Genomic DNA, 24,907 nt, shown 5'->3' with positions numbered 1-24,907 from the left:
ACCCCACATATAGGAAAAACAAAGGAATAAACCTCAGTAACTCAGTTTTTAGAACTGCCTTAGCTTCAAAGTTTAAACATACTGGAAGTTCACTTAGAGCCCTTGAAAGTCATTAGTTAACTTCAGATAGTCAAGTAGCCAAGTGTAAAATACTGCTAGCATTTATTTGCAAGTGTGTTGGGTTACATTTTCTTTTTAAAGGATCTGGGATGAGAGTTTATCTAGTTGCTTAAGGTAGTAGAAACATTAATCTGTTTTGTTCTCCTCAAAACAAAAGACCAGATGCTAGAATGCCAGAGGAGAATTCCTTCATGTGTCCTGATATTTTTTTTTTTCTTTTCCTTTGAGCTTCTTCAATCAATTTATTAAATTCCTTTGTTAGTTTAGTGGAGATCTGGGGAACTTTGCTAATGACATTATTATTTTTGAAATATTTTGTAACATTGTGTGGCGTTGCTAGCTTGGGGTCTTTGGAAACTATTTGGATCCTTGGTAAAGAAGTTTACTACTCTTTTATCATGTTAAAAATAAGCTGTGCTTTATATCTATACTTCTCACTGTTTCTGTAGTACTCCATGAATTTGCATATGCTCTCATTTGAGTTTCTCTTAAATTAGCAGTTTTGGGAACTCAGTTTTTAATTAGGTGAGAAATTTTGTCTGAGCACATGTACGTAACCATCTGTGTGGACAGTCAGCTGCTTGTTGTTGGCAGAATGAAAAGTAATGAGGAAATACCTTTCTCACCAATGTTATCTAATTGTAAATAAGGAGCTTTACAGCTCTCTGTGTAGCTGTAGCTTGAGCATAAGTTTGTATAAAGGAATAGAGAAGGTTTTCATGAATGAGTAACATGTGTTGGCTTTCCTGAAGAATTGTGTGAAAGGACCTTTCAGTGAGAACAGCTGCACAGCATACTTTCTAGCTCCAAGAAATCAGGAGCAGATGGGACCTGCTAGAACCTTCAGTAGCTTGTGTTGCAGTTTGTGGATGTTGTAGTTAATTTTTCTAGCTATAGTTAATAATAATTTTTTTTATTGTTACTGGTGGTTTTATTTTAGAAAGCCTGTTTCCTTGGCTCTGAGGTACCAATGTGCAAGAGCCTATGTTCCTTTGCTTGGCTGGCCTTTGGTCTGATAACGCTTTCTTTCATCTCAAACAAGACAGTTTTAAAAATCTACCAGTGCTTTGGAGAATTAATTACTAGCAGTGCAGTGCTTCTGAAGATTGAAGTAGCTAGTTTAAGCTTCAGCAGAAATGTCAGGATGATAGTGTCTCAAAATTATGTTCTTACTCAGAAATTGTGGGAGGGACTGTGGGAGGGCATATGGATATCAGGCAAGATGGCCATTAATTGCTATTCTGTTCATGTGGCAAGTTGGAGCTGTGAGACCACCTCTTGCAGGACACTGGCAGTGTTTACAGACCCTTTTAATGAGGAAAAAAGGCCTGTCTTACAACTGAGGCCGCGTTGCTTTCTTTGTCCTTTGTGCCAAAATCTCGAAAACTAATGGATAGGAGATAAATTGCCTGTAGCATGACCTGATATGGTAGAATTTGGAAGGGAGGATGATGACACCAGAACAAATAAACCCCTGAAGATCTTTGCAAATACATATTTTTATGTTACATATTCAGACTGACACCATCTTTTTTACAAAAAAAAAGATAAGTTATGAACAACTCTGCAGTTTTTGTCATGTAATCTCAAATTTTGGGAAGCTTATTGTAAACATTAGCTGGAGGAGAAGGAATTTATAGATGTTTGATTTAGTGAAAGACACAGTTTAAGCACTTGAGTGCAGGGTCAGATTTTGATGAAATTCAGAAAAATCCCATCCTTAAGTACTTGTTAATGCCACATTAATGCTTAGTATTGCAAGCAGTGTTGCTGTTGTAATCAGACAGATGAAACCCTATCTGGGTGAGGAAGTTAAATTCGGCTTCTCTATTTTTGTGCATAGAACTTGGCAATAAGCATGGCTGTTGATAGAAAACAGGTTTTGGCTTCTGTGAGCTTGTCTGTAGGGAAGCTGATTGTCTGGCTGTTCTTGTTCAGAACCATCCACGAGTAGGTCTGCACTGAACTTCTCGGATGTGTTGACAAGGCCCTCCCTTCACCGGAGCCATTTGAACTGCACCGTGTTGGATTCCGCGGTCCCGCACTGTCAGCCCTCCACATCTTCCGCGCTTGGCATCGGCAGTCCTGGGCTGTCCCTCGTAAAGGAAATAAAAGATTCTACCTCTCAGCATGATGATGATAACATCTCAACAACCAGTGGCTTCTCCTCTAGAGCATCTGATAAAGGTAACTTCTATGTTCTCTCTTTGGTTTGTTTGATAACATGAAGTACTTTGTATTCTTTAATATTCCACATTGCCTTAGGAAATAAAGCAGGAGAATGTCAGCTCTGGATGTTACATTTAATTTTTAGTATTTTAAAAGTATATAATCTTGTCACCTTTTAAATATAACCACGTTTGGAATACATTTATGAGTCTATTATATTGTAAAGATTCAGTGCTGATAAATGCAATTTTAGCTTGCTTATCTGTAAATCTTGAATGGGAATAATAGAAGATGAAGATGACTTTCTGTGGCTTGATAGCTGGGTTGGTTGCCTAGAAGGAGGATTGACTCAGAATATCTCTCAGCTGGCTAAATTTGAGTAAATACAGTTGAAAAATAAAACCACAAGATATTTTCGAATTTTTTTCCACCGGGAGTCAATAAAACAACTATTCTGAACTATTCTGATTGAACAAGTTTAGGCCTTTTTTTTTTTTTGTGCTGTTTTTGGTAGAGGGCATAATTTGTCAATACTTTTTTTTTTTTTTTTTTCCAAACTCATTAGAATCTACACCATTTTTAAGTAAGAAAACCCTCAAGACATTGTATTTATGTAGAATGTGACCTAGGCGTCCCACTGAGAAAGGGCAAAACAGTAAGTTTGCAAATTATTCTAGCTCCCCATATAAATGGGGATGGAGGTGTGCTCAGCCAGTTCTCTTGAGACCATAGTTTGACAATTCAGAGTCGGTGTTGCCAGGACGTAGCAATATAACCTGAGTTTGCTAGAACTTTCTGGTACATCTCCATAGGACATACAGAAAATAGGTAGTTAACTGTGTTAATTCAGCCTTTGGGTAATTTTTCAGGTTTAAGACTTGGTCAGTTCTGTCCTATGCTGGTTTCCAACCCTCTACCAATATAGGAAAAGCTTTGTATCATTAGAGATGCACCAGTGTTTATGCAGTTCCTTTTTTTATAATGAAAGAAAGAAAGAAAATAAAATTGTGTTATATTGGAAAAGTGCTGTTAACTTGTGAATGCTTTTGAAAGATTGGTATTGGATCAGTATTGAAAATACTGAAAGGTCATGTATTCACAGTTCTATGAACAGATTTTAGGTTCAGAGTTGGTACTTGGGTTTCATACCATATGTGAAATTCATCTGTTTGAAGAGCTTTGAAGGTTAGAGTGCCAGAGAAATCAGTGAACGGACCTTTTCATTTTGTGAGATGTTTTTGTAGAGAACTCTGAAGTTTGTGTGATGTTTAATACTAAATTTCTCAATGTACACAAGGCATTTACATATGGCATTTGTCATTTTGGCAGATATCACAGTTTCAAAAAATACTTCAGCACCACTGCTCTGGTCCCCAGAGGCTGAAAGATCTCATTCCCTCTCACAACATCCTGCATCTAGCTCTAAAAAACCTGCATTCAATTTGTCTGCTTTTGGATCTCCCTCTCCTGTAAGTACTGCACAGTATTAGTTTTAGTCAAGTTGAATGTGTAGCCATTTTACTAACCAGTTACCATAATACCTTTCTGTAGTCACTTGGAAACACCTCTGTCTTTAAGACAAGACAGCTCGGGGATTCTCCATTTTACCCAGGAAAGACCTCTTATGGTGGTGCAGCTGCAGCAGCAAGACAGACAAAAGTGCAGATTTCTGCTTACCAGGTATGAGAGCAGTAGTGCAGTGGGAGGGAAAACGTAACTGAAATACAGAAGGGGGAGCTCGGCCAAAAAAGCACTGAGCTGGGAACTTAACTTGAAAAATGTGGCCACAGTTCCTATCTTGCCCACTCAGCCTACAGTTTTTGTTTCAATTCTTGTGTAACACTTTATGTAGAAATGCTTATCATAAAGCAGAGAATGACAGTAGCATCTTAGTTCCTGGGCAGTTTCTTTTATTAGGGGTTTCCTCTGTTATGTCTTCCAGAAATTTCCATGTTCTGCCATGGTCTGCCTCTGATGTATTATGGTTAAATAACATGTAAATAATTACAATGATGGCATAACTTTAAAACCTTTATTAATAGCAGCAAAAGTTACCTCCTTATACTTGCCTGTAGATCTTACACAAGCACTCAAACTATGAACATATTCTGCATTTTTTAATAGAGGAGTATTCAAAAGGCAAATTTGCTCATCCTTTGCAGTTCTGTTACTGAGAGGGAGGCATGCAGTCCTACATGCTACATATCATGATAAACAAAAAGATGCTCTCTGTTTTACTGTCATTCAGATAGCTCATGAGAGGAGCTGCTTGTCCCCAAGTGTTCTTTGTGGTCTAAAATCAACCAGCAAATTAAAAATCCTGACTGCTCTCAGTAGCTAGAGTTGACTCTAAAAGCAAGTCAGTAAAATCTGATTTGGTTCTAATTTGTTTAAATGAGAATGCCCTTTGTTAAAAAACTGAAAAGTCAAAAGGAACTGTAAGGAGCTGAAGATAAATTTTGGCAGTCTGTTTCTACCATGGAACAAGGGGACTCAATTTCCTGATTCAGGGAAATCTTGAACCTTGTGGGTTTTCCTGACTTGGTGTTGAGTCAAACTTGGGAACATTTAAAATTTCTGTAAGCTAGAAGTCCTCTTTGGTCAGCTATTTTTATTTTTTACAAAAAATTTGGCTTATGTTGAAAAGAGGAAGCAAATATTAGGCTTCTAAAGGAGACACAAGCTTGTTTTGTTGCTGCATACAGCGAGTCTCACTTGTGTGTCTTATGTGTTGTGTGCTCTCCTTCCTGTCTTCATGTAGTTGTGTGGGAAGCTTGACGTGGTTACATAAGAGGTGTAACATAGTTTATTTTAAAAATGTCACACTGAGGTTTTTTTAAATTATTTCAGTCATGTGGTACGACATTGACTTTTTCAGTCAATGTTGTACCACATGACTGAAATAATTAAAAAATTTTTCAATGTATTATTTTAGATCCGTTACAGTTCAAATCAGATCTTTATCTTTCTAAAGAGAGTGAAAAGATCTGCAGTCTTAGAGGAAGGGGGGGAAACGAGAGAAGTAGAACTAGAAATTCATGATGATGATTGTATACTCTGGCTTAAGATGCTGTGCTTATGCCATCATGAAACTCCGAGATCTGTTTTTGCTACTGAAAGTACTTTCTGCAGCACAAGGTTTTGCTTCATTTCTGTTTTCCTCATCACCACTTCAGAGACCCTATGACCCCAGCATCTCCATTTTATGACTTTTTACATTTAAGGATTTCTTTTGTTGCTTTATCCCACATGCAAGATATGCAGGGCCCCACTTAAACTTCTCTAGAGTCAGTGGAGTGTATTTTTCTTCTTCATGCCTAGAATGCTCAGTGAGTGCATTTTTCTCTGTCATTATGAGAGTATTGGTTGTATCACCAGTGTAGCCATAGGGCATGAAATCCACACGTGTGTAACTCAAAATCCACCATTGTAACATTGGCAATGCTAATTTTTCAGCCACCAATAAAAAGACAAATGAAAGCTAAACAAGCGAACGTGCAGTCCTACGGTGTGACAAGTTCCACAGCACGGCGCATCTTGCAGACCTTGGAGAAGATGTCAAGCCCTTTGGCGGTAAGGGGTGCTCCTTTTAACGTTTTATGCCATGTGTTTGAAAAACACAGTGAATGTGCCAGTATAGGAAGAAGATGTTACTTGATGTCATGTCCATTTTAATTTATTGTACCTGTTTTTTCAACAGGACGCTAAAAGGATTCCATCTCCTGTTTCTAGTCCTCTGTCAACTGTAAGTTGATCAGAAACTCCCCCATGTTTTTGTTGGATGGAACCCTCTTGTAGGGAAAAAAACATCCTCTAATTTTGGCTCTTTTTTCTCCTGTTAGCCTGTGGACAGGAGTGTGCTGAATATGACTAGCTTCCAATCCAGACAAAACCAGGTAAGAACCAGTAACATGTTAATCTGTGATAGGTAACACTTTCTGCTTTACAGCTCTTAAAGGAAATGTCACAAACCTCAATGACAGCACACACATGAATGCAGTGTGAATTATAGCTGCCTTGGCTGTGTGGAAAATTCTAAAAATGTCTTTTCAATCCACACTGGATGAAGGACTGTGAAGATTACTCACTTCTTATCTTTTTGTGGGGGTGTGCTGATAAATCAAGAACAATGTCTGTAGAACACACAAAGTGGTTTTATCTTGGCCTGCAACTTGGAGTTAAGTTGCATTTTAACATTCCTGTTTCAAGAAAGCTTTCTCTCGCAGAAATAACAAGAAATACAAAAATATTGATTGATTGTTCAGATCTTGTGCAGATTTCCATGTTTATTTTAAGCAAAAAATAAATCCATTTTTCATTACTGCTTAAGGCAAGGAGAAAATTGGACAGTTGTTAAATTTTGTAACTTCTGTAAATTTATGCTCCTAAATTCCTATTTGTAAGTAGCACAGCATTGTTTCTGTGGTAAATCATTATTTCCTTGGTTTTGTTTAAAAAAGTTTGTTTAAAAATTATATTTATTAAATTATGAAACCACAAAAGGTCACTTTTAGCTCTGGCAACCAAAGGAACAAAAATGGTGTTTCTTTAATGCAGACTTTTAATCTGATGTTTTTAAAAGTTTCTATGTCGTTGGCTTGGTTAGAAGTATAATTAGTTCTGCAGTCACTTAGCAGTTTTTAAACATCTCAGAATTTCTGTACTGTCTTTGGCCATGTGATGAATTGAAAAGTAGAGAATGTAAGTTTTTTACCACATCATAAATATTATCCCAGTAATTGCAAACAAAATTGAAACGGATTCTGCATTAAAATGCAGAACCACACCTGTGATGAGGCATTTAAAAAGATCTACCAGATTTGCAGCATAGACCCTGGCATTGGTCAGAAAGTGAGTGTTGCATACAGCTGTCACTGGGTAAAAATAGAGAAATTGTCTAGCTCATAATGCTAGAATTCATAAAATTTGGCAGGGCGAAAGGGTAGCCCTTGATGAAGAGAGAGGACAGGATTGTGTGTGCCCAGAAGAGGGTTGTGCGTTTTCTGCTAAAGCAAACAAATGGTTGACAGGACATTTGGACACTCAAGCAGAAGTTTTACAGGTGTTTTTTTTGTGGTATTTTTCTTATTTTGAGGATCTACACTAGACAGAATAATTCTTAATGTATTAAACATGTAACTGTGTTACTTTTTTTCCTTGTTGTGCATGCCTGTTTCACTAGTTTGATACCCTTTTGCAATAATGTCATCTGCCTGGCATGTGAAGATAAGGTGGCAGATGTAGTTTCCTGGATTTTTGTGTGACTTTTGGTACTGTCTCTCTTGCATCCTTCTGGGCAAGTTTTCCAGCTCTGGGACAAGCTGGTTGAACAGCAGGATGCAAAAGATTGCAGTGAATTTTGCTACCTGTGGCTGGTGAGCAGTCACCAGGGGCTTCCTCAGGATCGGGCCAGTGCTGTGCAAATACCTCTCAGTGGTCTGGAAGCAGGAATTGAATGCCCCCTTGGTTTGCTGATGGTATCAAACAGGGAGGTGCTGCTGGCTCTCTTGGGGGACAGGAGTCTTTGCAGAGAGGTAGAGTGGAGCATTGGGCAGTCATGGTGGGATGAAATGTAACAAATCCAAATGCCAGATCATCATCATTGAGACCTTGGGACTGAGTGCACCCTCAGCAGGTTTGCAGGTGACGCCAAACTGAGCGGTGCAGTTGACACATCTGAGGGATGCCACCCCGAAGGACCAGGACAAGCTCTAGAAGAATTGGGCCCATGTGAAGGTCATGTGGTTCTGCACCTGGGTTGGGGCACAACCATCTGTTGATACTAATTTAAATAGTAGGTGCATCCTAAATCTCACTCTTCTTATCACCAAGGCTACAGATTATTTGATATATCATGGGGCCTTTTTGGGTCTTCCTTCTTTCTCTATTCAGTTTTGCAGAATGTATAGTGCTTTCTGTTTAGTAATTAGCCTTTGTGTGTAAAAAAGCTTTCACAAGAAAAATCAGACCAGTACTTCTAAAAGCATCAAATGCAAATCTGAAACATTGGAGCATGCATTAATGAGAATTCTTTAAAATATTTCACAAATTTTGTTTTAAGTGTAACTTCAAAGGAAGAAAATGTAGGAAAAGGAGAAACCCAGAACATGGTTTAACTTTGCTTAAGAGTTTCAATACTAAATTAATGGATTTAGTCAATGAAAAAATCACAGTGAGGGCAGAGGAATGGAAAGGATGGGAGCATATTATTGTGACATGAGTTATTTTGCTTTTAGGAATATTGTTTATTTTGTCGTGAAGTAACTGCCAAAGTTTGATACAGGATTCAGTCAGACTTTGACTATTCCTGTAGCTTTTTGGATTTTATAACTGATTTTCTGGTGATTTACTTCTGCAAGCTAAATATCTTCAACACTTACACATAGTTTTCACTGGGTGCTGAGACTGGTGGGAGGTTTGCAGTTCTGTAACTTTTATCATCAGTCAATGCTGTGGTAAGTCAGGTGGGTGCAAGGATAAATTGATTGCTGCTTCCCTTTCAAAGGTGGATTCGCAACATCCTCCTGTCCAGAAACTTGTGACACCAAAGCCAATCTCCCTGACAGGGAGTCGGATCACGTATTTTAAACCATCTCTGAAATCAGCTACTAATTCCAGAAAAATTCACCAAAGGGTAGATACAGACCATCAAGTAAGCAAATTTTCATGTCCTAATTTGCCTGCTTCTTGCAAAATTGGAATGTGTCTAACCAGTCTACTAAGGTGCTCTTTTTTGCCAGAGCACAAATAGTATTCTTGAGGTAAGCATTAAGAAAAGACAGAGGGAAGCATTGTGAAACAGATATTGAGAGGTTTTATGAATGTAATTGTATCTTTGGCATACTAAGAGGCTGGTGCTTATTTTCAGAATGTGCTGGTCTGCTGTTGGGCCACGGTTTTTGCAGTGAAAGAAAATTAAAATACAGAAACACAGATTTCCGTTACATATGCCGCTGTTCAGAAAGCTGCTGGAAGGTGCTGATGTTGTGTATAAAATGTTTCAGGTGAACTGTGGGCTCCAAGTGAGATTTCTAGCAGTTACCAATTCATATTGCTTTTTTAATTGCCCATTCTGATCACTTTAGTATTGATGGAGTCCTTGGTAAACTTTCCTTAAAACAATACTGGAATCTCTTTCAGAAAAAAAATCATCCATGGTTTTGGTATCATTCCGAATGTAAAAATGACCAGGTGTTAAATATATGGGCTGGAGATGAGGTGGATAGTCAGGGTAGTTAGGGAACAAGCTTAAACAGATGAGGTATATTTAGTGAAATAAATAAAATAACCAAAACAGTACAAAATGTGTGTTTGGTTGTCTTCTCTTTGTGTTTTGTTTATAAATATATTCAGATAAATCTTGAAATAAATAAAACTTATTTTGCAGGACATGATGGAGGAGAGTTTTCCTGCAGAAAAGCCTGTAAAATCATCTGAAAGGTATGACAAATCTATTAATTTAAAACACTTGAAAGAAGAAAGCCCCCTTGCTTTGTCAGTACAGTCTGCACACTTGCCTTCTTTTGGAGGAGCAGGAACAGTTCTCAGTAAAAGGGAATAGAAAAAGTGAAAAAATTGTATTATGAGAGAGTCTACTTGTGCAATTTGGTTTTCATTAGGGGAGAAGCTGTTAGTGTAAGCTAATTAAATAAATACTTGGAGTCTGAAGGCTTTGTCACTCAGGAATTTCTTTCTGAAAAAATTTTTATAATGTGAAATGTCTTACAGTTCAGGAGTAAATTCAATTTTTAGGGTTTTAAATGGTGATGGTTTTGTTTGTTTGGGGTTTTGTCTGTTTTTGTTATTTATTTATTTATTTGTTTATTTCGTTGTTACTTATTTATACAAGAAGCTAGAGGAAGATTGTTTTTTAATATTCATTACATGACAAAGGCACTTGTCTGCTCTGTGAGTTTTCATGAAAAACTGAAGCCCTTTAGAGTCATCTGAAGACAAATGCCAGCTTGTCTCTGGAAAAAAAAAGGCGGGGAGAGTTAATAATTGTATTTCTTCTTGAGGAGATTGTCTTGCATTATGCTGCTTGCTCGGCATAGAATAGCATGAGATAGTATTGATGTTCTCCCTTCTGGGGAGCTAATCTTTTGGGTGAATTAAGGCACTGTGTGCTCACAAGATACCCTTTTTTTGAGGATTTCAACCTTTCCAATAACATTATTAGGGAGTCTGTTAACGTGTTGGCTCTGTGTTCATCTTCCAAGCATTTCTTACATTGCCTTGGGCATTCTTTGGCTTGCAAAAAACCCCAAAGCCAATCCTCTGTTTTACAGTCTAATAGTTTGACTTAACAGGAACCATCTTTGGTTTTGGCAGAGGTGCTAACAGGTGTTAGGTTTTAATTATGGGTATTCAAACTGTTCTGAGTTTTCTTTGGAGCAGTTCCTTTCTCCATGTAGAAGTTCCTTCCTTCATGTAGAAGGGAGATCCAGGAAACTGATACTGCTTTTCATTTTTCACAAGTTTTACTGCTTTGTTTCTACTTTTGACTTAAGACTAGATGGTCCTTTTTATTTTAACTCTTTTGTAAAGCCAATCTCTATTGATTGTCCTATTATGGAGTAGGAATACAAACTAGTAAGGGCCAGAGTCTCTTCATGCAACTAACCTGCAGTACTTTGGTACATCTCTGTTCAGCCTAACAAAGGCTGGTTAGTTTTTAAACCAGTGTCAGAATTGTAGATTGGACTGACTTGCTTGAAGACAGAACTGTCTTTGCCCCTTAGTAGCTGACAAGTGTTAACAGAAAAGAGGAATATGGACTATCATAGACAGGCTATAATTGTCTGAATAAAGATTTATTTTGACATGAGATTTTATTTCATAATTCAAATTGATTGTCACTTTGGATTAGGGAAAAGTTTGAGCATATGGCCTTAAGGATCTGGTTTCCTCTCAGTGGTTGCAGTGCTGAGCAGATGTTTGCAACTATCTGAGAGATTTAGACCAATTCTTTTCCTCAGTCCTCTATACACTTGACCTGGTATCTTCCAGTGTCATCCAGTGTACTTTTGTAATGACTGGCTGACTGGCTGCAGGATAAGCTTGATATGGTAATTTTTTCAGGGATACTTCATCATAATGCCATGCTGCTTTTTATTGTTATTATTCCTTAGTTCACTTCTGTTTTGGGATGTGGCTTTGATTTGGTTTGGTCTGGTTTGTTGTTGTTTGGGGGGGGTGCACATTTGTTTGTTTTGAGGGTTTTGTTTTGTTTTTTTGTTTCCCCTTCCCACTTGGATTAGGGTGTGTTTCTGGTTTAGATCTAGGCTTTTGTAATGAACAGAGAAATGCCTTTGTATGCCTTACAAAGGGATCTGTATTCATGTCTAAATAGACTTCTGGAATGTTGGCACATCCAAACACCTCTGTTGCTTCTGCTGATGGCCTCAGGAAAGCCAGAGCTGCTCATGAAGCTTCTGTCATATTTCCTTGCCACACAAGTTTAAGCCTCTCAATTCCATAAGAGCTGTTGGCAGCATTTCCTGTGCGCGCACGCACGCCCGCCCCCTGCCCGTATATTTTTAGTTATTCTTTTATGTCCCTTCAGAGATACATGCTCATCACAGAATCAGAGAACTGGCAGTCAAAATTTCCACTGTCTGGACTATTAAAAGCAAACATTAGAAAATAACAATCTAAATCAGTTCTTCTATTTCAGGTCTTCTGGCTTAGTCATCATTCATTTATGGATGTTGTGACTGTTTTTTATGTATGTTATTCTCACTGCTGCTCTTATTCATCTTTTGCTGTTTAGAACACCAACTATTTACCAGCATTTAGGAACTTGTGGGATGGTTTTTTCTGATTCTAATTACCACACGACAGTTCTAGGATTAATAGTGGCTATAATAGCTTGAAACAATTACTTGATAAATTTTTGGGGTTTTCTCCTTTTTTTCTTTCTTTTTAATCCCCTTCCTCAACCTATGTATTTTTATTCTGTGCCAGCAATTTGAGCTACCCCAAACTCGATACTCCTGCATCCAATGGTCTGTCTTCAGGGGGAAGGATGGATAGTGCCTGTGGCAAGATGAGAAGGGAAAGGGAGCGATACTGTGCATCAAGACCTGGACAAAAACAGCAACTGGTAAGGGTGTCTCAGGTTAATTGATCTCACTGTGATTACTGAGATAAGTAGCTTCATTGCCTCATAGTAATTTACAATAATGCCATTTCAGTTTTGTTTTGTGGGTATTTGGCTGTGGGTTTCAGAGCAGGCTCCAGTTTAGTTATCTGTATAAGTGCTTCAACTTTGGTTTCATATTTTTTAAATCTTCCATTGTATTATCTTGGATATTGGATATTCTTCATGCTATAAAGTTTCTTATTAGTTGTTGAATGAATAAATTTCGTAGAGATTTGTGGAGTGTTTAGAAAGGAATGAAGTGCCAAGTATTTTAAAAAAAAGAATTTTGTATTTTGTTGGGTTTTTAATATGTAAGTCATGTAGAAAGGTATGAGCCAAGAGCCTGAAGCAAAAGACAGTGTTTTGCAGGTTTGCTAGTGATCATTCACAATTTTTGGCACTTGCTCAAACTCATTGTGAAGGATTTTTTCCCCTTGTTTTAATGAGGAAACGCCATTTAATGCAATGATATTCATTATTATCCCAAGGATTATTTTACTGCCTGAGCGTTACATAAGTGGCTTTCTAGTAGATCTTAAATCTAAAGAGGTTAACTTGGTCTTCTGGCTGATGCACAATGAAGAAGTAGTAAATGCTGGAGAATGTAACAGAAATAGTCTCAATATCAAGGTGTGATAGACTCTTCAGCTCAGATCTCTGAAATATATAATCTGTGGGGTACATTAAATGTCTGTAGTAGCAATGTGCATCTCTGCTTAGTCACTTCTGAGTAGACATTGGTACTACTGTCCAAACCCTGAAGAGATTGGTTATTCCCATTTAAACTCTAACCAATCTAATCTTGGTAATCAAAGGGTTTAAAAGACAAGGGTAAGAGCAGAAGTTTTTAAGCTAGGCTGATTTCTGAATTTTAAATTTGCATCCTGATGCATGATACTGACTAGATCTACCAGAGTATGATCCTCTATGTTGCTCATCATGGTTTCGTTTTTGACTTTCTGTGCTTTGGATTGGTTTGGGGGTTTTGGTATTCCAAGGAACACACATCCTTCTTAAAATATGATGTTTTTCCAAGTTCAGGTGACTTCAGAGACTTTGTCAGCTGTCCTACCTAATTTTGCAAGTGGAACACTTTCTTGCTTGCCATGGAGTTGTGCTCTTAATTAAAGAGATAAGGGAATAATAGAATCTTAGAATGGTTATGCGTTTCTAGATCTGTATTAACTAAAGGACAAAGCCAAAAATAAATCTTCCCTGCACCCCTCTCTCTTCTGCTCAGATAGCAATTTTGAGCTTAGTTTCAGTACTCTTACTGTACAGGTGGTGGATGTAATATTGCATAGAAACTTGCCTGCCATAAATAAAAATGATGTCACAGACTCATGTGGGAGGTTAGGATTCCTTTGGAAAACCTGCTTTGTCTATAGATCTCTCTGCTACATTTAACTTCGTTAAGAAACTAATGGGGGACTAATGGTAGTAGGTCTCGTGAAAAAGAAAAACTAAAATTTACAACTTTTTAAAGAAAGATTGAAATCTAAAACTTTTCTAAAGAAAGTGAAAAAATTCGATTTTGCAGCTTCTTTAAAGAAAAAAATTAACAAAAATTAAAATGTGCACCTAGGAGATGGAGCAGGAAGAGCTACCTGAAGTACCCCTGCCCATCAGTACGGCATCGCTGCCGACATTCAGCTTCAGTTTCCCTGCCAGTAGTGCTGTCTCCTCATCACCCAGCATTGTTTCAAAAGCAGTGATGAACAAGGTAAATCTTTGCTGTATACTGTGAATACTTTTTCAAGGTGGGTGTGCATCCTCCTTGCTGAATGTTAACTTATTCTGTGGTGCTCATGAAGGTAACCAACCTGAGTTTATAACCTGTTGGATTAAACAAGGTTTTATTAAACAGGGGGTGGGGAGGATGACATATTTTGATATGGCTTCTTCTATCTTATACACTCACTGGCAAGCTTTCTCTTATAACTCTTAGCTGTGGATCAGAAATATCAAACTTCAGATTTCCCAACTTCATTGCAGAATATCTGTTGGATAGTGAATTCAGGTGGCTGCTGTTGTTTTACTGGCACGCTTTTCTCTTAGATACAAACTTTAATTCTTTTGAAAATACAGGTACAACCAGCAAGTAATGTTGGCAGTCCTACATTTGTATTTTCATCTCCAATTGTGAAATCTACTGAGGTGGAAGTGCTACCTCCCTTGTCTGTAAGTAAATAAATCCCAACATTTTCTCAGTAGAATACTGTGGAACAATAAAGCAGAATTGGCCCTGGTAAGGAGACAAAGAAATGTATAGATTTCTGATGTGTAATTTTTTACCCAGCACCTACCAAAAGTTTGAAGACTGGATTTCAGATTATTATTGGTATGTGAAACTTGATTAAACTTAAAATCTAAAAAAAAACCTCTCTTTTTTTGTAGCAAATTAAGTTTACATTTAGTGTTCCTGTCGTAAAGTCGTCAGAGATTTCCAGATCCACTGATACACCAGTGACATCCATCCTTAGTCCAGGTAACAAAAATTTTAGCATTTCAAACAGAGTGCTAATTCTCTTTTATTTTTTGTATGTTAAATAGTTAAACTGTCATTTCTAAGCTTGTTACAAATTCCAGGCAAAGTGTGTTTTTAGTGACAGATCTGCTTTTAATAAGATTATAACTATAAACTCTTGTAAATAAGGTTAAATTTTGAAGATTCTCATCTAAGAAGAATAAAACATGGAAATTCTTGTTTCTAGCAGATGTGAATGTATTCTAAGTGGATTTCTTTGTAAAAGGTGGCTTTTGTTTTATTTTTAAAGGTAGTGCTACTGTAAACAGCACCAGCAATAAGAAGGAAGAAGAAGAAGAATATGATGGGCTCTGCAAACCTGCTAAGTTCTTAAAGCAAGGAAGTGTGTTAGACATTCTAAAAAGCCCTGGTGAGATAATTAACTCTTCTAAAAAATATTTTGCAGAGAACACACTTGCATATAGCTGCATTGATTTTTAAAAAGCCCAGCACAACAGCAACCAAAAAAAACCCCAGACAATTTGTCACAGTTAAGGCAGTGTCAGCAGTAAAGACAGACTTAAATGCTGCATCTGTTATGCTTCATGCCCCCTTCTGTTACAAGGGGCTTTCCTTGCTGACGGGAAAACCGCAGCTCCAACCGGATGCGTTGCTTCTCTGTTACATATTAGGTTGTAATTCAAACTTAAGTATAAAAAGAATTAGTCAAAGAATCGGTGTTTTGTTTAAATAAATAAAATTATGTAAATGGAAATTCCTCTCTCACCTTCACTGTCTCCAGAAATTAAGAATGGTGAAGATAATTTCATTCCTAAAGGTGTTTCAGAAGTTGTATATCTTTCTGCCTAAAATGTTGACAGTTACTATGGGTTCAGATGTAAATTTTAAGTAGCAGTGGGATGTCTCACTTCAAAAAAAAGGTTTCCAAGTCATTGTGATTGTTTTCAACTGTTGAGTAAAAAGTGTAGATGAGTAAAGTGTGTGTAGGTGATGTTTTTTGTTTTAGGAAAAAGGACTTAATTGAACTTGATCTTTCCCATAAGCTACTGCAGGACTACTTGTTACTAAATCTGTGTACAACTTAAGGTAGTGACTATTTTTATATTGCAAAGTGCTAAGTGAGAGAAAATACGCTGTGTGTTTTGTTTAAGGAGAGACCTGTGGTTGAGGGGGCTTTAGTTTTCTTCAGCAGTTTAACATAATCAGGTTCTAAATCCACACTGTTCAAAGATTCTAACTCTAATATGAAAAAACAATCCCAATGCAACAATAATATAAAGCTAAAATATGGAGTTTCTCTTTTTATTATATTATATATTATATATTATATAATAATATAATAAAAAGATAAACTCCTTATTTTAGCTTTACAGTTAAACTGTGCTGATATTTAAGATGTGTTGCTATAGCATTTTTGTTAGTGTTTCCGTATTGGTGATTCTTGTTTTCTGAGAAGTTTGCACCTTTAAATAAAGGGTTAGCCTGTGCCCAGTGCATTATGAACCAAGATTATAGAAAAAAATTGTGTGTTTGTCTTAATTTTTATTGCTTAATTATTACTCAGTATTTGTAGGGTAATACTGTGTGGATTGCTGCTCCAAGTACCAACTGCTGTACAGCTACTAAGTAAATATGAGTCATCTACTATGGCAGAAATAGCTTTGGAAATTTGATTTGATTGGACATGGTGTCTTAAAATGAAATTGGATTGTTTCCAGTCGGTGACAGATCATCAGCTTTCAATAGTGTTTGTTTATCCTTGTATCTACCAGTCTAATGGCAGATAGAAATGAGATGTGTCTTTAAAACTTTCTTGGAAGTGAAGAGTTAAATCGAGCTTTAAATAAGTGTTCTGTTGTGTCCCAGCTCAGCATATGAAATTTCATCCCTTTAGATAAGATTTCCATGGACTTCCTCTTGCAGTTAGTTGGAATGTATAGTTGTAACCACTGGCACTAGGTTTAGATTTAGTTGTAACCATTGGCACTAGGTTTAGATTTGTGCTGTCTGCTATTATAAGTTACTTCCATGCAGCCAGGGTACAGCTTCATTAGTAAGAACTCTCCTTTTTCTTTTTTTTTAACTAGGCTTTATGGCTGGGAAGTCACCCTCCTGTTCATCGGCACAGCCTGTGACGAGCACAGTGGTCTATACCAGGCCTGCAATAAGTAGTTTTTCTGCAGCTAAAGACACCTCTAAACAAACATCCTCGTTTTGGCAGTCTGACACACATGACCAGTGTCTGCAGAACAAAACCACAGATGGCAAATGTGTAACATGTGAAGCTGCTAAAGTGTCCACTGCTGAGAGTACGAAGCAGACGGTCAGTGTGAGTCCGTGTGTCTCCTCCAAGGCGGCAGTCCCCACAGTGGGGACGCTGGGCTTTGAAGACAAATTTAAACCAGCACCCAACACGTGGGATTGTGATACCTGTCTGGTCCAGAACAAACCTGAAGCTACAAAATGTATAGCATGTGACACACCAAAGCCTGGGACAGGAGTGATGCCTGCTCTGACAATGCCAGTGGTCACAGACAACTCGGTGACAGTGACATCCACCTCCAGCAGCACTGGCACAACAGTCACTCTGGGGTTTGGAGACAAATTTAAACAGCCAAAAGGCTCTTGGAACTGTTCAGTGTGCCTTCTACAAAATAAGGCAGAAGACAGCAAATGTGTAGCTTGTCAGTCTGAGAAACCAGGTTTGTTCTTTTTTCTCTGTTGTTTCAGTCTTAGTCTATGTGTATTTTTAAAAGAATAAAATATGTTGCATATAAAAAATACTTTGAGCAGCATGACTGTATGCCAGACAGGATGGATTAGTGGCTCTCTGCAGGAGTGGTTGCAGGCACTTTGGAGGTCTCAGCCCAGATTCCAGCCTGTCACATGAATTGAACTGATTGTGAAATGTGTTAGTGCAGAACTGAACTGAAGCAAATATACCCTGCTTTACAGCTAATGAGGAAAGATGACTAAAATGGATGCCTTGATTAGCTTAAAACCATTTGACTCATTTTCATCGGGGAAAAATGTGAACTCCTTGAAAGGAGCTAAAAACTACTGGATTTGTTGGGGTTTTGTTTTCCTCTTTCAAAACATAGGTAGAGGCAGTATTTGCACAACATGGCTTAAAATGTCTCCAGTCAGCATTTGTGTGGAATTGAGCAGAGGTATGAAGCCAGATTCCAAGTCAGTGTAGTCTTTATCTAGTTGTCTTGTGCTAAACCCAGAACCATATGTTCAAATTTGCACAGTTACATTATATTTATCAAGGGGATGAGTGAAGCAGGTAAAATGGAAGGACATAAATTCACTGGATGTGCTGGGGAAAAGAAGAGCCATTCCTGTCTAGGAAACGTTACTGCTTTGAGCTTGAGATACTACTTGTGTCTCCCCCATTGAATGCCACCCTCAGTGGTTCATTGTAGGTGAAGAGTGCAGTTATGTGATGCTTTTTGTGCCTTTGGGATGTCTGCTTCACTCTTGACACTTGTGGAGCTGAAGTTTGCTTTTGGAGTGCAGCATCAAGTGTCACCTTTTCCTTTACAGGGGAGAAAGTCAGAGGGCAAGTGTTGGATTTCACACCTCAGCAGCAGTAGGTTTCTGCTGCTGTTAAAGGCAGTGTAGCTTGTGTGGTGAACACAGAGTTGTGGGTTTGGAAGCTTTCAGTTCCTTTTTTAGTTTTGTTACTATATAGTTTGGATGTGTCCTGTCCTTGTGACTTGCTGATGAATCATTGTAGTAAATTCTCACCCTTGCATCACTTGACAGTGATCATTAACTTGAGTGATGCTAAGTTTGACTACTGGTAACTGGTGTCACCAGGAATTCTTTTAGTAGTTCTAGTTCAGTACAGCACCTGTAATTTACATCTGAAATTGGCTGTATTCCTGCATTTTATGAACTGCAGTTGCTGTTTAAGTGTCACTGGTTCAATTTGTTCTTGAATTCGTATATAGATTATAAAGAAGAATCCAGGTGTTTCTATTGTTTACATTCTCAGATTGTGTTTGACTCAAATCAACTTGTAGCTTGATGTTTTTTACTGTTACACTTGTGTGCTTTGCAATTTAGTGAGCATTTCTTAAAAGATTTGTGTATGATTTAAGCAGGATGATTAGCTATTTTTCTTCTTTTTCAGGGAGTTCAGTGCCTGTGACCAGTAGCAGTGTTTCTGCTTCTTCTGGAGGTTTTCTGGATTTAGACAAATTCAAGATGCCTGAAGGAAGTTGGCAATGTGAGGCCTGCTTGGTCCAAAACAAAGCAGAAGCCGCAAAATGCATAGCCTGTGACAGTGCAAAGCCAGGCACCAAAGCAGAGCTCAAAGGTAATACTTACTGAGAAGAACAAGGTTGTGCATTCTGCAACCTTTTTCCTTTCTTTTAAGTATAGTGATTTTTCCTTTGAGTATGGCAAAACTGTCCATTTGTTGTTTAGCAATGTTGCTTAAATAAGATGGTATGCATGTTTCCACACCCATTTTCCAGATAAGGATTGGAATTTTTAGAGGAAAGCTTGTGTCAGTGACACAGTTGTTTGTTTCAAGCCCTTATGTGTGTTGTTCATTTGGAGTTTAGACAAAGACCACGGTGTTTCAAAGAGCTCAGCTGTGTGCCTTTCTAAGCCAGCTGCTGCACAGAAGAGCACCGTGACAAAAAGATACAGAGAGGAAGTGTAGAGAGGAAGTGTGGAGTTTCCTTACTTGTCTGCGTGTGTGGGAGGTGTTTTGTTGAACAGTTTTGACTCTGCAAAAGCTCACGACTAGAATCCCATCCGTGTAGCTAAAGCCTGCATGTATTACATCATATATTGCAAATTTGACATTGTTGCTTATTTCTGCAGGTTTTGGTACTGCTACTGTGTCTACAAATGCTGCAATGCCATCATTTACATTCGGTGTCCCGTCATCGTCCTCTGAATCTTCTCAAACGTTAAGTAGCACAGGAAATTTTAAATTTGGAGAACAAAGTAGCTTTAAGTTCGGCATTGCATCCGAATCTGCATCGTCCAACACTGTGACTGGAGGATTTAAGTTTCCTACTGGTTCAGGGAACTTCAAATTTGGAGTTTCTTCCTCAGACTCTAAATCAGAAGACAGCAAAAAAGAAAGTAAAAGTAACAATTTTACCTTTGGACTTCCATCTACAAGCAGTCAGGCTCCTTCAACATTTCAGTTTGGAACAACAAATCTGGGGCAGCAGGAAAAGAAAGAGGAACCAGTTTTGGGAGGTTTTGGTTTTGCTACAAGTTCTACTTCTTCCTTAGCTACTAATGAGAATAAAACTGGAGTTGGTGGCTTCACCTTTGGAACTGTGGCAGAAAAGGATGCAGCATCACCTGCTTTGCCATTTAAGAAGTCAGAAGAGAAAAAGGATGAAACTGTTTCAACGAAGGGAGGCTTTTCTTTCGGCAGTGTGGAGTCTGCACCTGCCTCACAGTTTGTTTTGGGAAGGGCAGAAGAGAAGCAGGACTCTGTCACTTCTGCTGGTCCATTAGCATTTGGAAAGAAAGCTGACAATGAAGAGTTAAAGGCACAGCCTATCTTTTCATCTGGGACAGCTGAGAATACCAAAGAGGAGAGCACAGCAAAACCTGTATTCAATTTTAGTTTTGGTAAACCATCGGAAAAGGAGAGTGAGCAGGCAAAGGCACCTTTTGCCTTTGGGGCACCAACCAGTACTTGCGGTAAATAGAACATCTTCTGCCTTCACTTCTCTGCTGTATCAAATAATCCCTCTGAGGCTGTACTGGACAACCTCTGTGGGATTCATATATACTACCTGCAGCATGTCTTTGGTTCTAGTTGTTGATGTGTAAGCAATATGTGGCGATTTCTTTGTAGATTTCAGTGAGTTTTAATACTATGTTGAGACAGAAGAAAAATTGCCACACCTTAAGGAACCTGTATCACTGCTTGTGTAAGCACAGAAGTTGTCCTGTCTCAGTAGTAGCAGCTTAGTTGGGTAAAATCTGTAATATGGTGCAGTATAGAGCCTCATACTTGTGTTGTTTTCTGTAGTGAAAGGGAAGAAGAGAGGGAATATCTTCTTTCTATCTAGTTGCAGCTGTGCTGCAGTTTCTCTACTGCTATAAAGGTGCAAAGATCACTTCATAGATACCGCACAGTTTTGTATCCTTGAATTTGTTGAAAGTTTGCAGTGGAGGGTTAAAGTTTTTCAGTGATGGTTGCTGTGTGAAAACTTCTTGGTTGTTAAACGCCATTTGTGTGACTTAGTGGTAACTGTGTTTCTTCCTTTCAGATCAAGGAGCATCCTTCAGCTTCTTGAGCTCCAATTCCTCCAGCACAGTGGTACCCACCACTTCAGCCAACAGCAGCAACGTGTTTGGCAGCAGCCTCTCTTCCTCAAACCCTCCGCCAGTTCCCACTCCCTTTGTGTTTGGACAGCCCAGCAACACTGTGACCAGCTCTGTTTTTGGCAATCCTGCAGAATCTGCAGCATCTCAGTCATTTGGCTTCTCTCAAGAGAACAAACCAGCAACCACATCTTCCAGCACTGGCTCGACTCTGACTCCGTTTCTCTTTCGTTCAGGAGAGAGCAGTACCAATGCAGCAAATTCAGGATTTACTTTTGGAGCCACAACTACATCAAATTCAACAGGTACATTTTAAAAAGCTGCTCTTCTCATTTTCTCATTTTTGCCATTATGTAGTAGACTAAGGAGATGCTGTTCCATTAATATTTTACTTTGGAAAATGTGCAGGCTAAATGCATAGAAGTAGAGAAAAATACTGAGGATTTATATCCAGCAATGTTAATTTTCCTTCAGTGTGGAAAATACAGTTTAGGAATGAATTGGCATTACAGTAGTTTTATTGTAAAGGACAAACCTTTACTGGATTTCAGTTTGTACGGGAGCTTTTCTCCATGGGAATGATAATTTCTTTATTCAGCCACTGTTAGTCCAGTGTTTACAGTTAGAAGTCAATGAATTACAACTTTCCTGCTTTAGCGCTTCTATACCTAAAACTCTGAATTCCTGGAAATAATGTCAAGCTTTGCCAAGTCCTTCCCTCACAAGTGTCTATAAATGGAGTACCTCAACATGCAATTAATTAATGCTGCTTAAGGGTTGGTTTTTACTAAGGAGCATGGCCAGTGCACGTTAATTTTCTAGCAATTTAGAGAAGACAGCAGTAAGAAATACAGAGTTTCTTCATGTTTTATATTTGTTACTCCACTGCCTGAATTGCATGAACAAATGCATGACTAAATACACCAAATTATCTGTATTCCTATGAGCCATGGAAGATATTGGAAATAAGATTGTATCTGTCAGGGAAAGACTTAATCTAGTTTGATCCTGATGGCTTAACTTTGTCAGTCACAGAAGTTTAATTTGCACACTTTTTTGTGGATCAGAAACAGAGTCCTAAATTACAACAACCAGCAGATCAATTTTAACTGCTTACATTCAGTGTAATTTTGTTAGTAAGTGACACCATATTTCAAACATCTTCACAAATTCAGAAACCTAAGTTTTACCATGTATCTCATCTTGGAAAGAAAGTCAGCTGTTCCAAGTTATGGCACAATTAGAGGGTATTTCCTGTTGCATGAGCATTAGTACTGCTGTTTAAAATGCCCCTTTGGCATAGCAGGTCTGCCATGTACTTTCAGAGTCACTGTTCAGGTGCATTTCATGATTTCTGCTGGTCATGCAGCTCAGCCGTTGGGCTGGTTCTCTGTTGATGATAGGTAGAGAATTACTCTGCTAAGCCAAGATTTTGAGATTACTGCAAGGTTGATTTGGCCTCCAGAAGTTGATAATGGTAAACACTTAAATAGGAGAGGGGTGAAGCTGCTGAAAGGAAAATATGTATGTTCTTCTAGTCCTAATAAATCAGGAGCTGTATTTTGCATGTTGTAAAAATCCAGTTTGAATGAATATTCCATGCGTGTGGTAGAAACAGCTTTCAGTAAATGCAGATTAAAACACACTGTTTGTAGGAATCTGTCTGCACAACATGAAGAGGCAGTGCGTTAGAGATTTAATTTTGTCTGACTCTCACAAACACAGCGTTTCTCTTGTTGCTTAAAAGAAAAGATGCAATTCCTGTTGTGGCTGAGGTAGTGTCTGTTTGATATACTCCCACAACTCGTTTGAAATGAGGATGAGTATACAGCCAGCAGACCTGAGGCTTGAGATCCTTTTGTTTCTGGATTCATTCTGGAGAGCGGGAGGTAAGGGGCCCACACTGACGTCCCTCTCTGTCCCCAAGGGTCGTCGTCTTCGTTCCTGTTTGGCTCTGGGCCCGCAGCGCCGGCTGCTGGCCCGGCCTTTGGCGCCAGCCAGCTACCAGCATTTGGGCCGAGCGCGGGCTCGGGGCAGCAAAGCGCTCCCAGTTTCGGGGCGCTGGCCACACCGTTGTTTTCTGCTGCCTCTCAGCCCGCTCCCTCTGCCTTCGGCTCGGTGACCAGCAGCACTCAGCCCTCCGTGTTTGGACAGCAGGCAGCCCAGCAGCCAGCCTTTGGCTCCGGTACCCCCAGTGCTGGTGAGTGCCCACCATCCTCTCCTGTTTAAGGATTACATTTATTTTATTTTTCATGAATTATATGGAGAAAGACAACTTCAGCCTTGTGCGTGTATTTAAATATAGGAATTGCTGTCCATAAAAGTAATGGGTATAGAGTTGTCATTTATGTCCCCGTCCTGACTGTGGAGACACAATGTACCACAGGTATCCAGCTTCACAATAAGCCTTCTCCACAGGAGACTTAGCAGACATGGAGGTTGCAACTCTACAACTAAATTTTGAGCTTTATTTTCTTTAGAAACGTAATAATTAAAAGGAACTGTTGAAAACCACGGAGTAATCACTGGTAAGATTGTGTAAAACAAAAGAGCAAACACAGTGCAAAATGGTTATTTTTGTATTTGAGAATTGAATCAATCATTTTATTGCTTAAAATACAGTCAGAATTCTTTGGGGGATTTTTTAAGCATTTATGGGTTAAGACTGTATTAAGATCTTTTTACCAATGAAGTATAAAATGCCATGGGAAAGGGGCAGAGAATGAACCTTGTAACTTAAGAAAGATCTGTTCCATACTAGTAATAATGAAAAAACAAAACTAGTGCCAGAATGTCTATTTGATATCACATCAAATACTGAAAGGGAAAAGCCTCCTTTTTTTCCTCTCAGAAGTTTTACAAAATAGCCTCCATTAAAAGTAGCTGACATTTTTGTACTGAATCAGTAGATTAGTACAAGCAGATTAGTGTACGGCACATTACTCAGTTGATCTTTCATTAATCAGATAGCATTTTAAAGGTAAAGTTCTCTCTGGATTTTCTGTATTACTTCTTAGTTTACTCTGATAATTGGAATGTTTGGGGTTTTTTCAGACAAGGTACTCCTGACACTTTAAAGGAAAGGAAGTCCCCAGATCCATTGCATGAACACAGGATAGTTTGCCTGAATATAAATTTACAATTTAAGACTTGCTTAATAAACTTCAATATGCACAGGTATAAATCTAATAGTGGCATGTAAGCTAGCAAACAACTAGTTATCAGTGTGCCAGCAGTATTACTATAAAAATTCCTTGTGTGAATGGATGGATGGGCAGAGTCCAGTGGGAGGAAGTTTAATAAGTCCAAGTGCCAAGTCCTGCATTTTGGCCACAATAACCCCCTGCAGTGTCACAGGCTGGGGATGGTGTGGCTGGACAGTGCCCAGGCAGAAAGGGACCTGGGGGTGCTGGTGACAGCAGCTCAGCATGAGCCAGCAGTGTGCCCTGGTGGCCTGTACCAGGAACATCCTGGCCTGTGTCAGGAACAGTGTGGCCAGCAGGAGCAGGGAGGCGATCCTTCCCTGTACCCAGCACTGGTGAGGCCACACCTTGAGTGCTGTGTCCAGCTCTGGCCCCTCAGTTTGGGAAGGACATGGAGACCCTGGAGCACATCCAGAGGGGGCAACAAGCCTGGAGAAGGGCTGGGAACACAAACCCTGTGAGGAACGG

General features: G+C 38.8%; 1 protein-coding gene across 2 annotated transcripts in view; it reads left to right on the top strand.

The window, feature by feature from the left end:
- The window catches only part of NUP153 (nucleoporin 153), a 47,627-nt gene that overhangs the window by 17,193 nt on the left and 5,527 nt on the right, over positions 1–24,907 (top strand). The window contains exons 3-20 of one of the 2 annotated variants that reach the window (XM_074543338.1): positions 2,059–2,307; positions 3,619–3,758; positions 3,841–3,969; positions 5,746–5,862; positions 5,990–6,034; positions 6,132–6,185; positions 8,795–8,941; positions 9,677–9,729; positions 12,256–12,394; positions 14,019–14,156; positions 14,522–14,614; positions 14,831–14,921; positions 15,211–15,330; positions 17,009–17,623; positions 19,063–19,248; positions 19,764–20,606; positions 21,182–21,541; positions 23,164–23,436. In XM_074543338.1, coding sequence (XP_074399439.1) covers positions 2,059–2,307; positions 3,619–3,758; positions 3,841–3,969; positions 5,746–5,862; positions 5,990–6,034; positions 6,132–6,185; positions 8,795–8,941; positions 9,677–9,729; positions 12,256–12,394; positions 14,019–14,156; positions 14,522–14,614; positions 14,831–14,921; positions 15,211–15,330; positions 17,009–17,623; positions 19,063–19,248; positions 19,764–20,606; positions 21,182–21,541; positions 23,164–23,436 — 3,792 coding nt within the window. The remainder of the gene's footprint in view (positions 1–2,058; positions 2,308–3,618; positions 3,759–3,840; positions 3,970–5,745; positions 5,863–5,989; positions 6,035–6,131; positions 6,186–8,794; positions 8,942–9,676; positions 9,730–12,255; positions 12,395–14,018; positions 14,157–14,521; positions 14,615–14,830; positions 14,922–15,210; positions 15,331–17,008; positions 17,624–19,062; positions 19,249–19,763; positions 20,607–21,181; positions 21,542–23,163; positions 23,437–24,907) is intronic. The other variant, XM_074543345.1, reaches the window with a different exon arrangement.

Source organism: Zonotrichia albicollis, chromosome 1 (genome assembly GCF_047830755.1).
Source record: "Zonotrichia albicollis isolate bZonAlb1 chromosome 1, bZonAlb1.hap1, whole genome shotgun sequence".
NCBI lineage: Eukaryota > Metazoa > Chordata > Aves > Passeriformes > Passerellidae > Zonotrichia > Zonotrichia albicollis.
The sequence above is the reverse complement of the archived record's forward strand: the minus strand, read 5'-3'. Positions and strand labels throughout refer to the sequence as shown.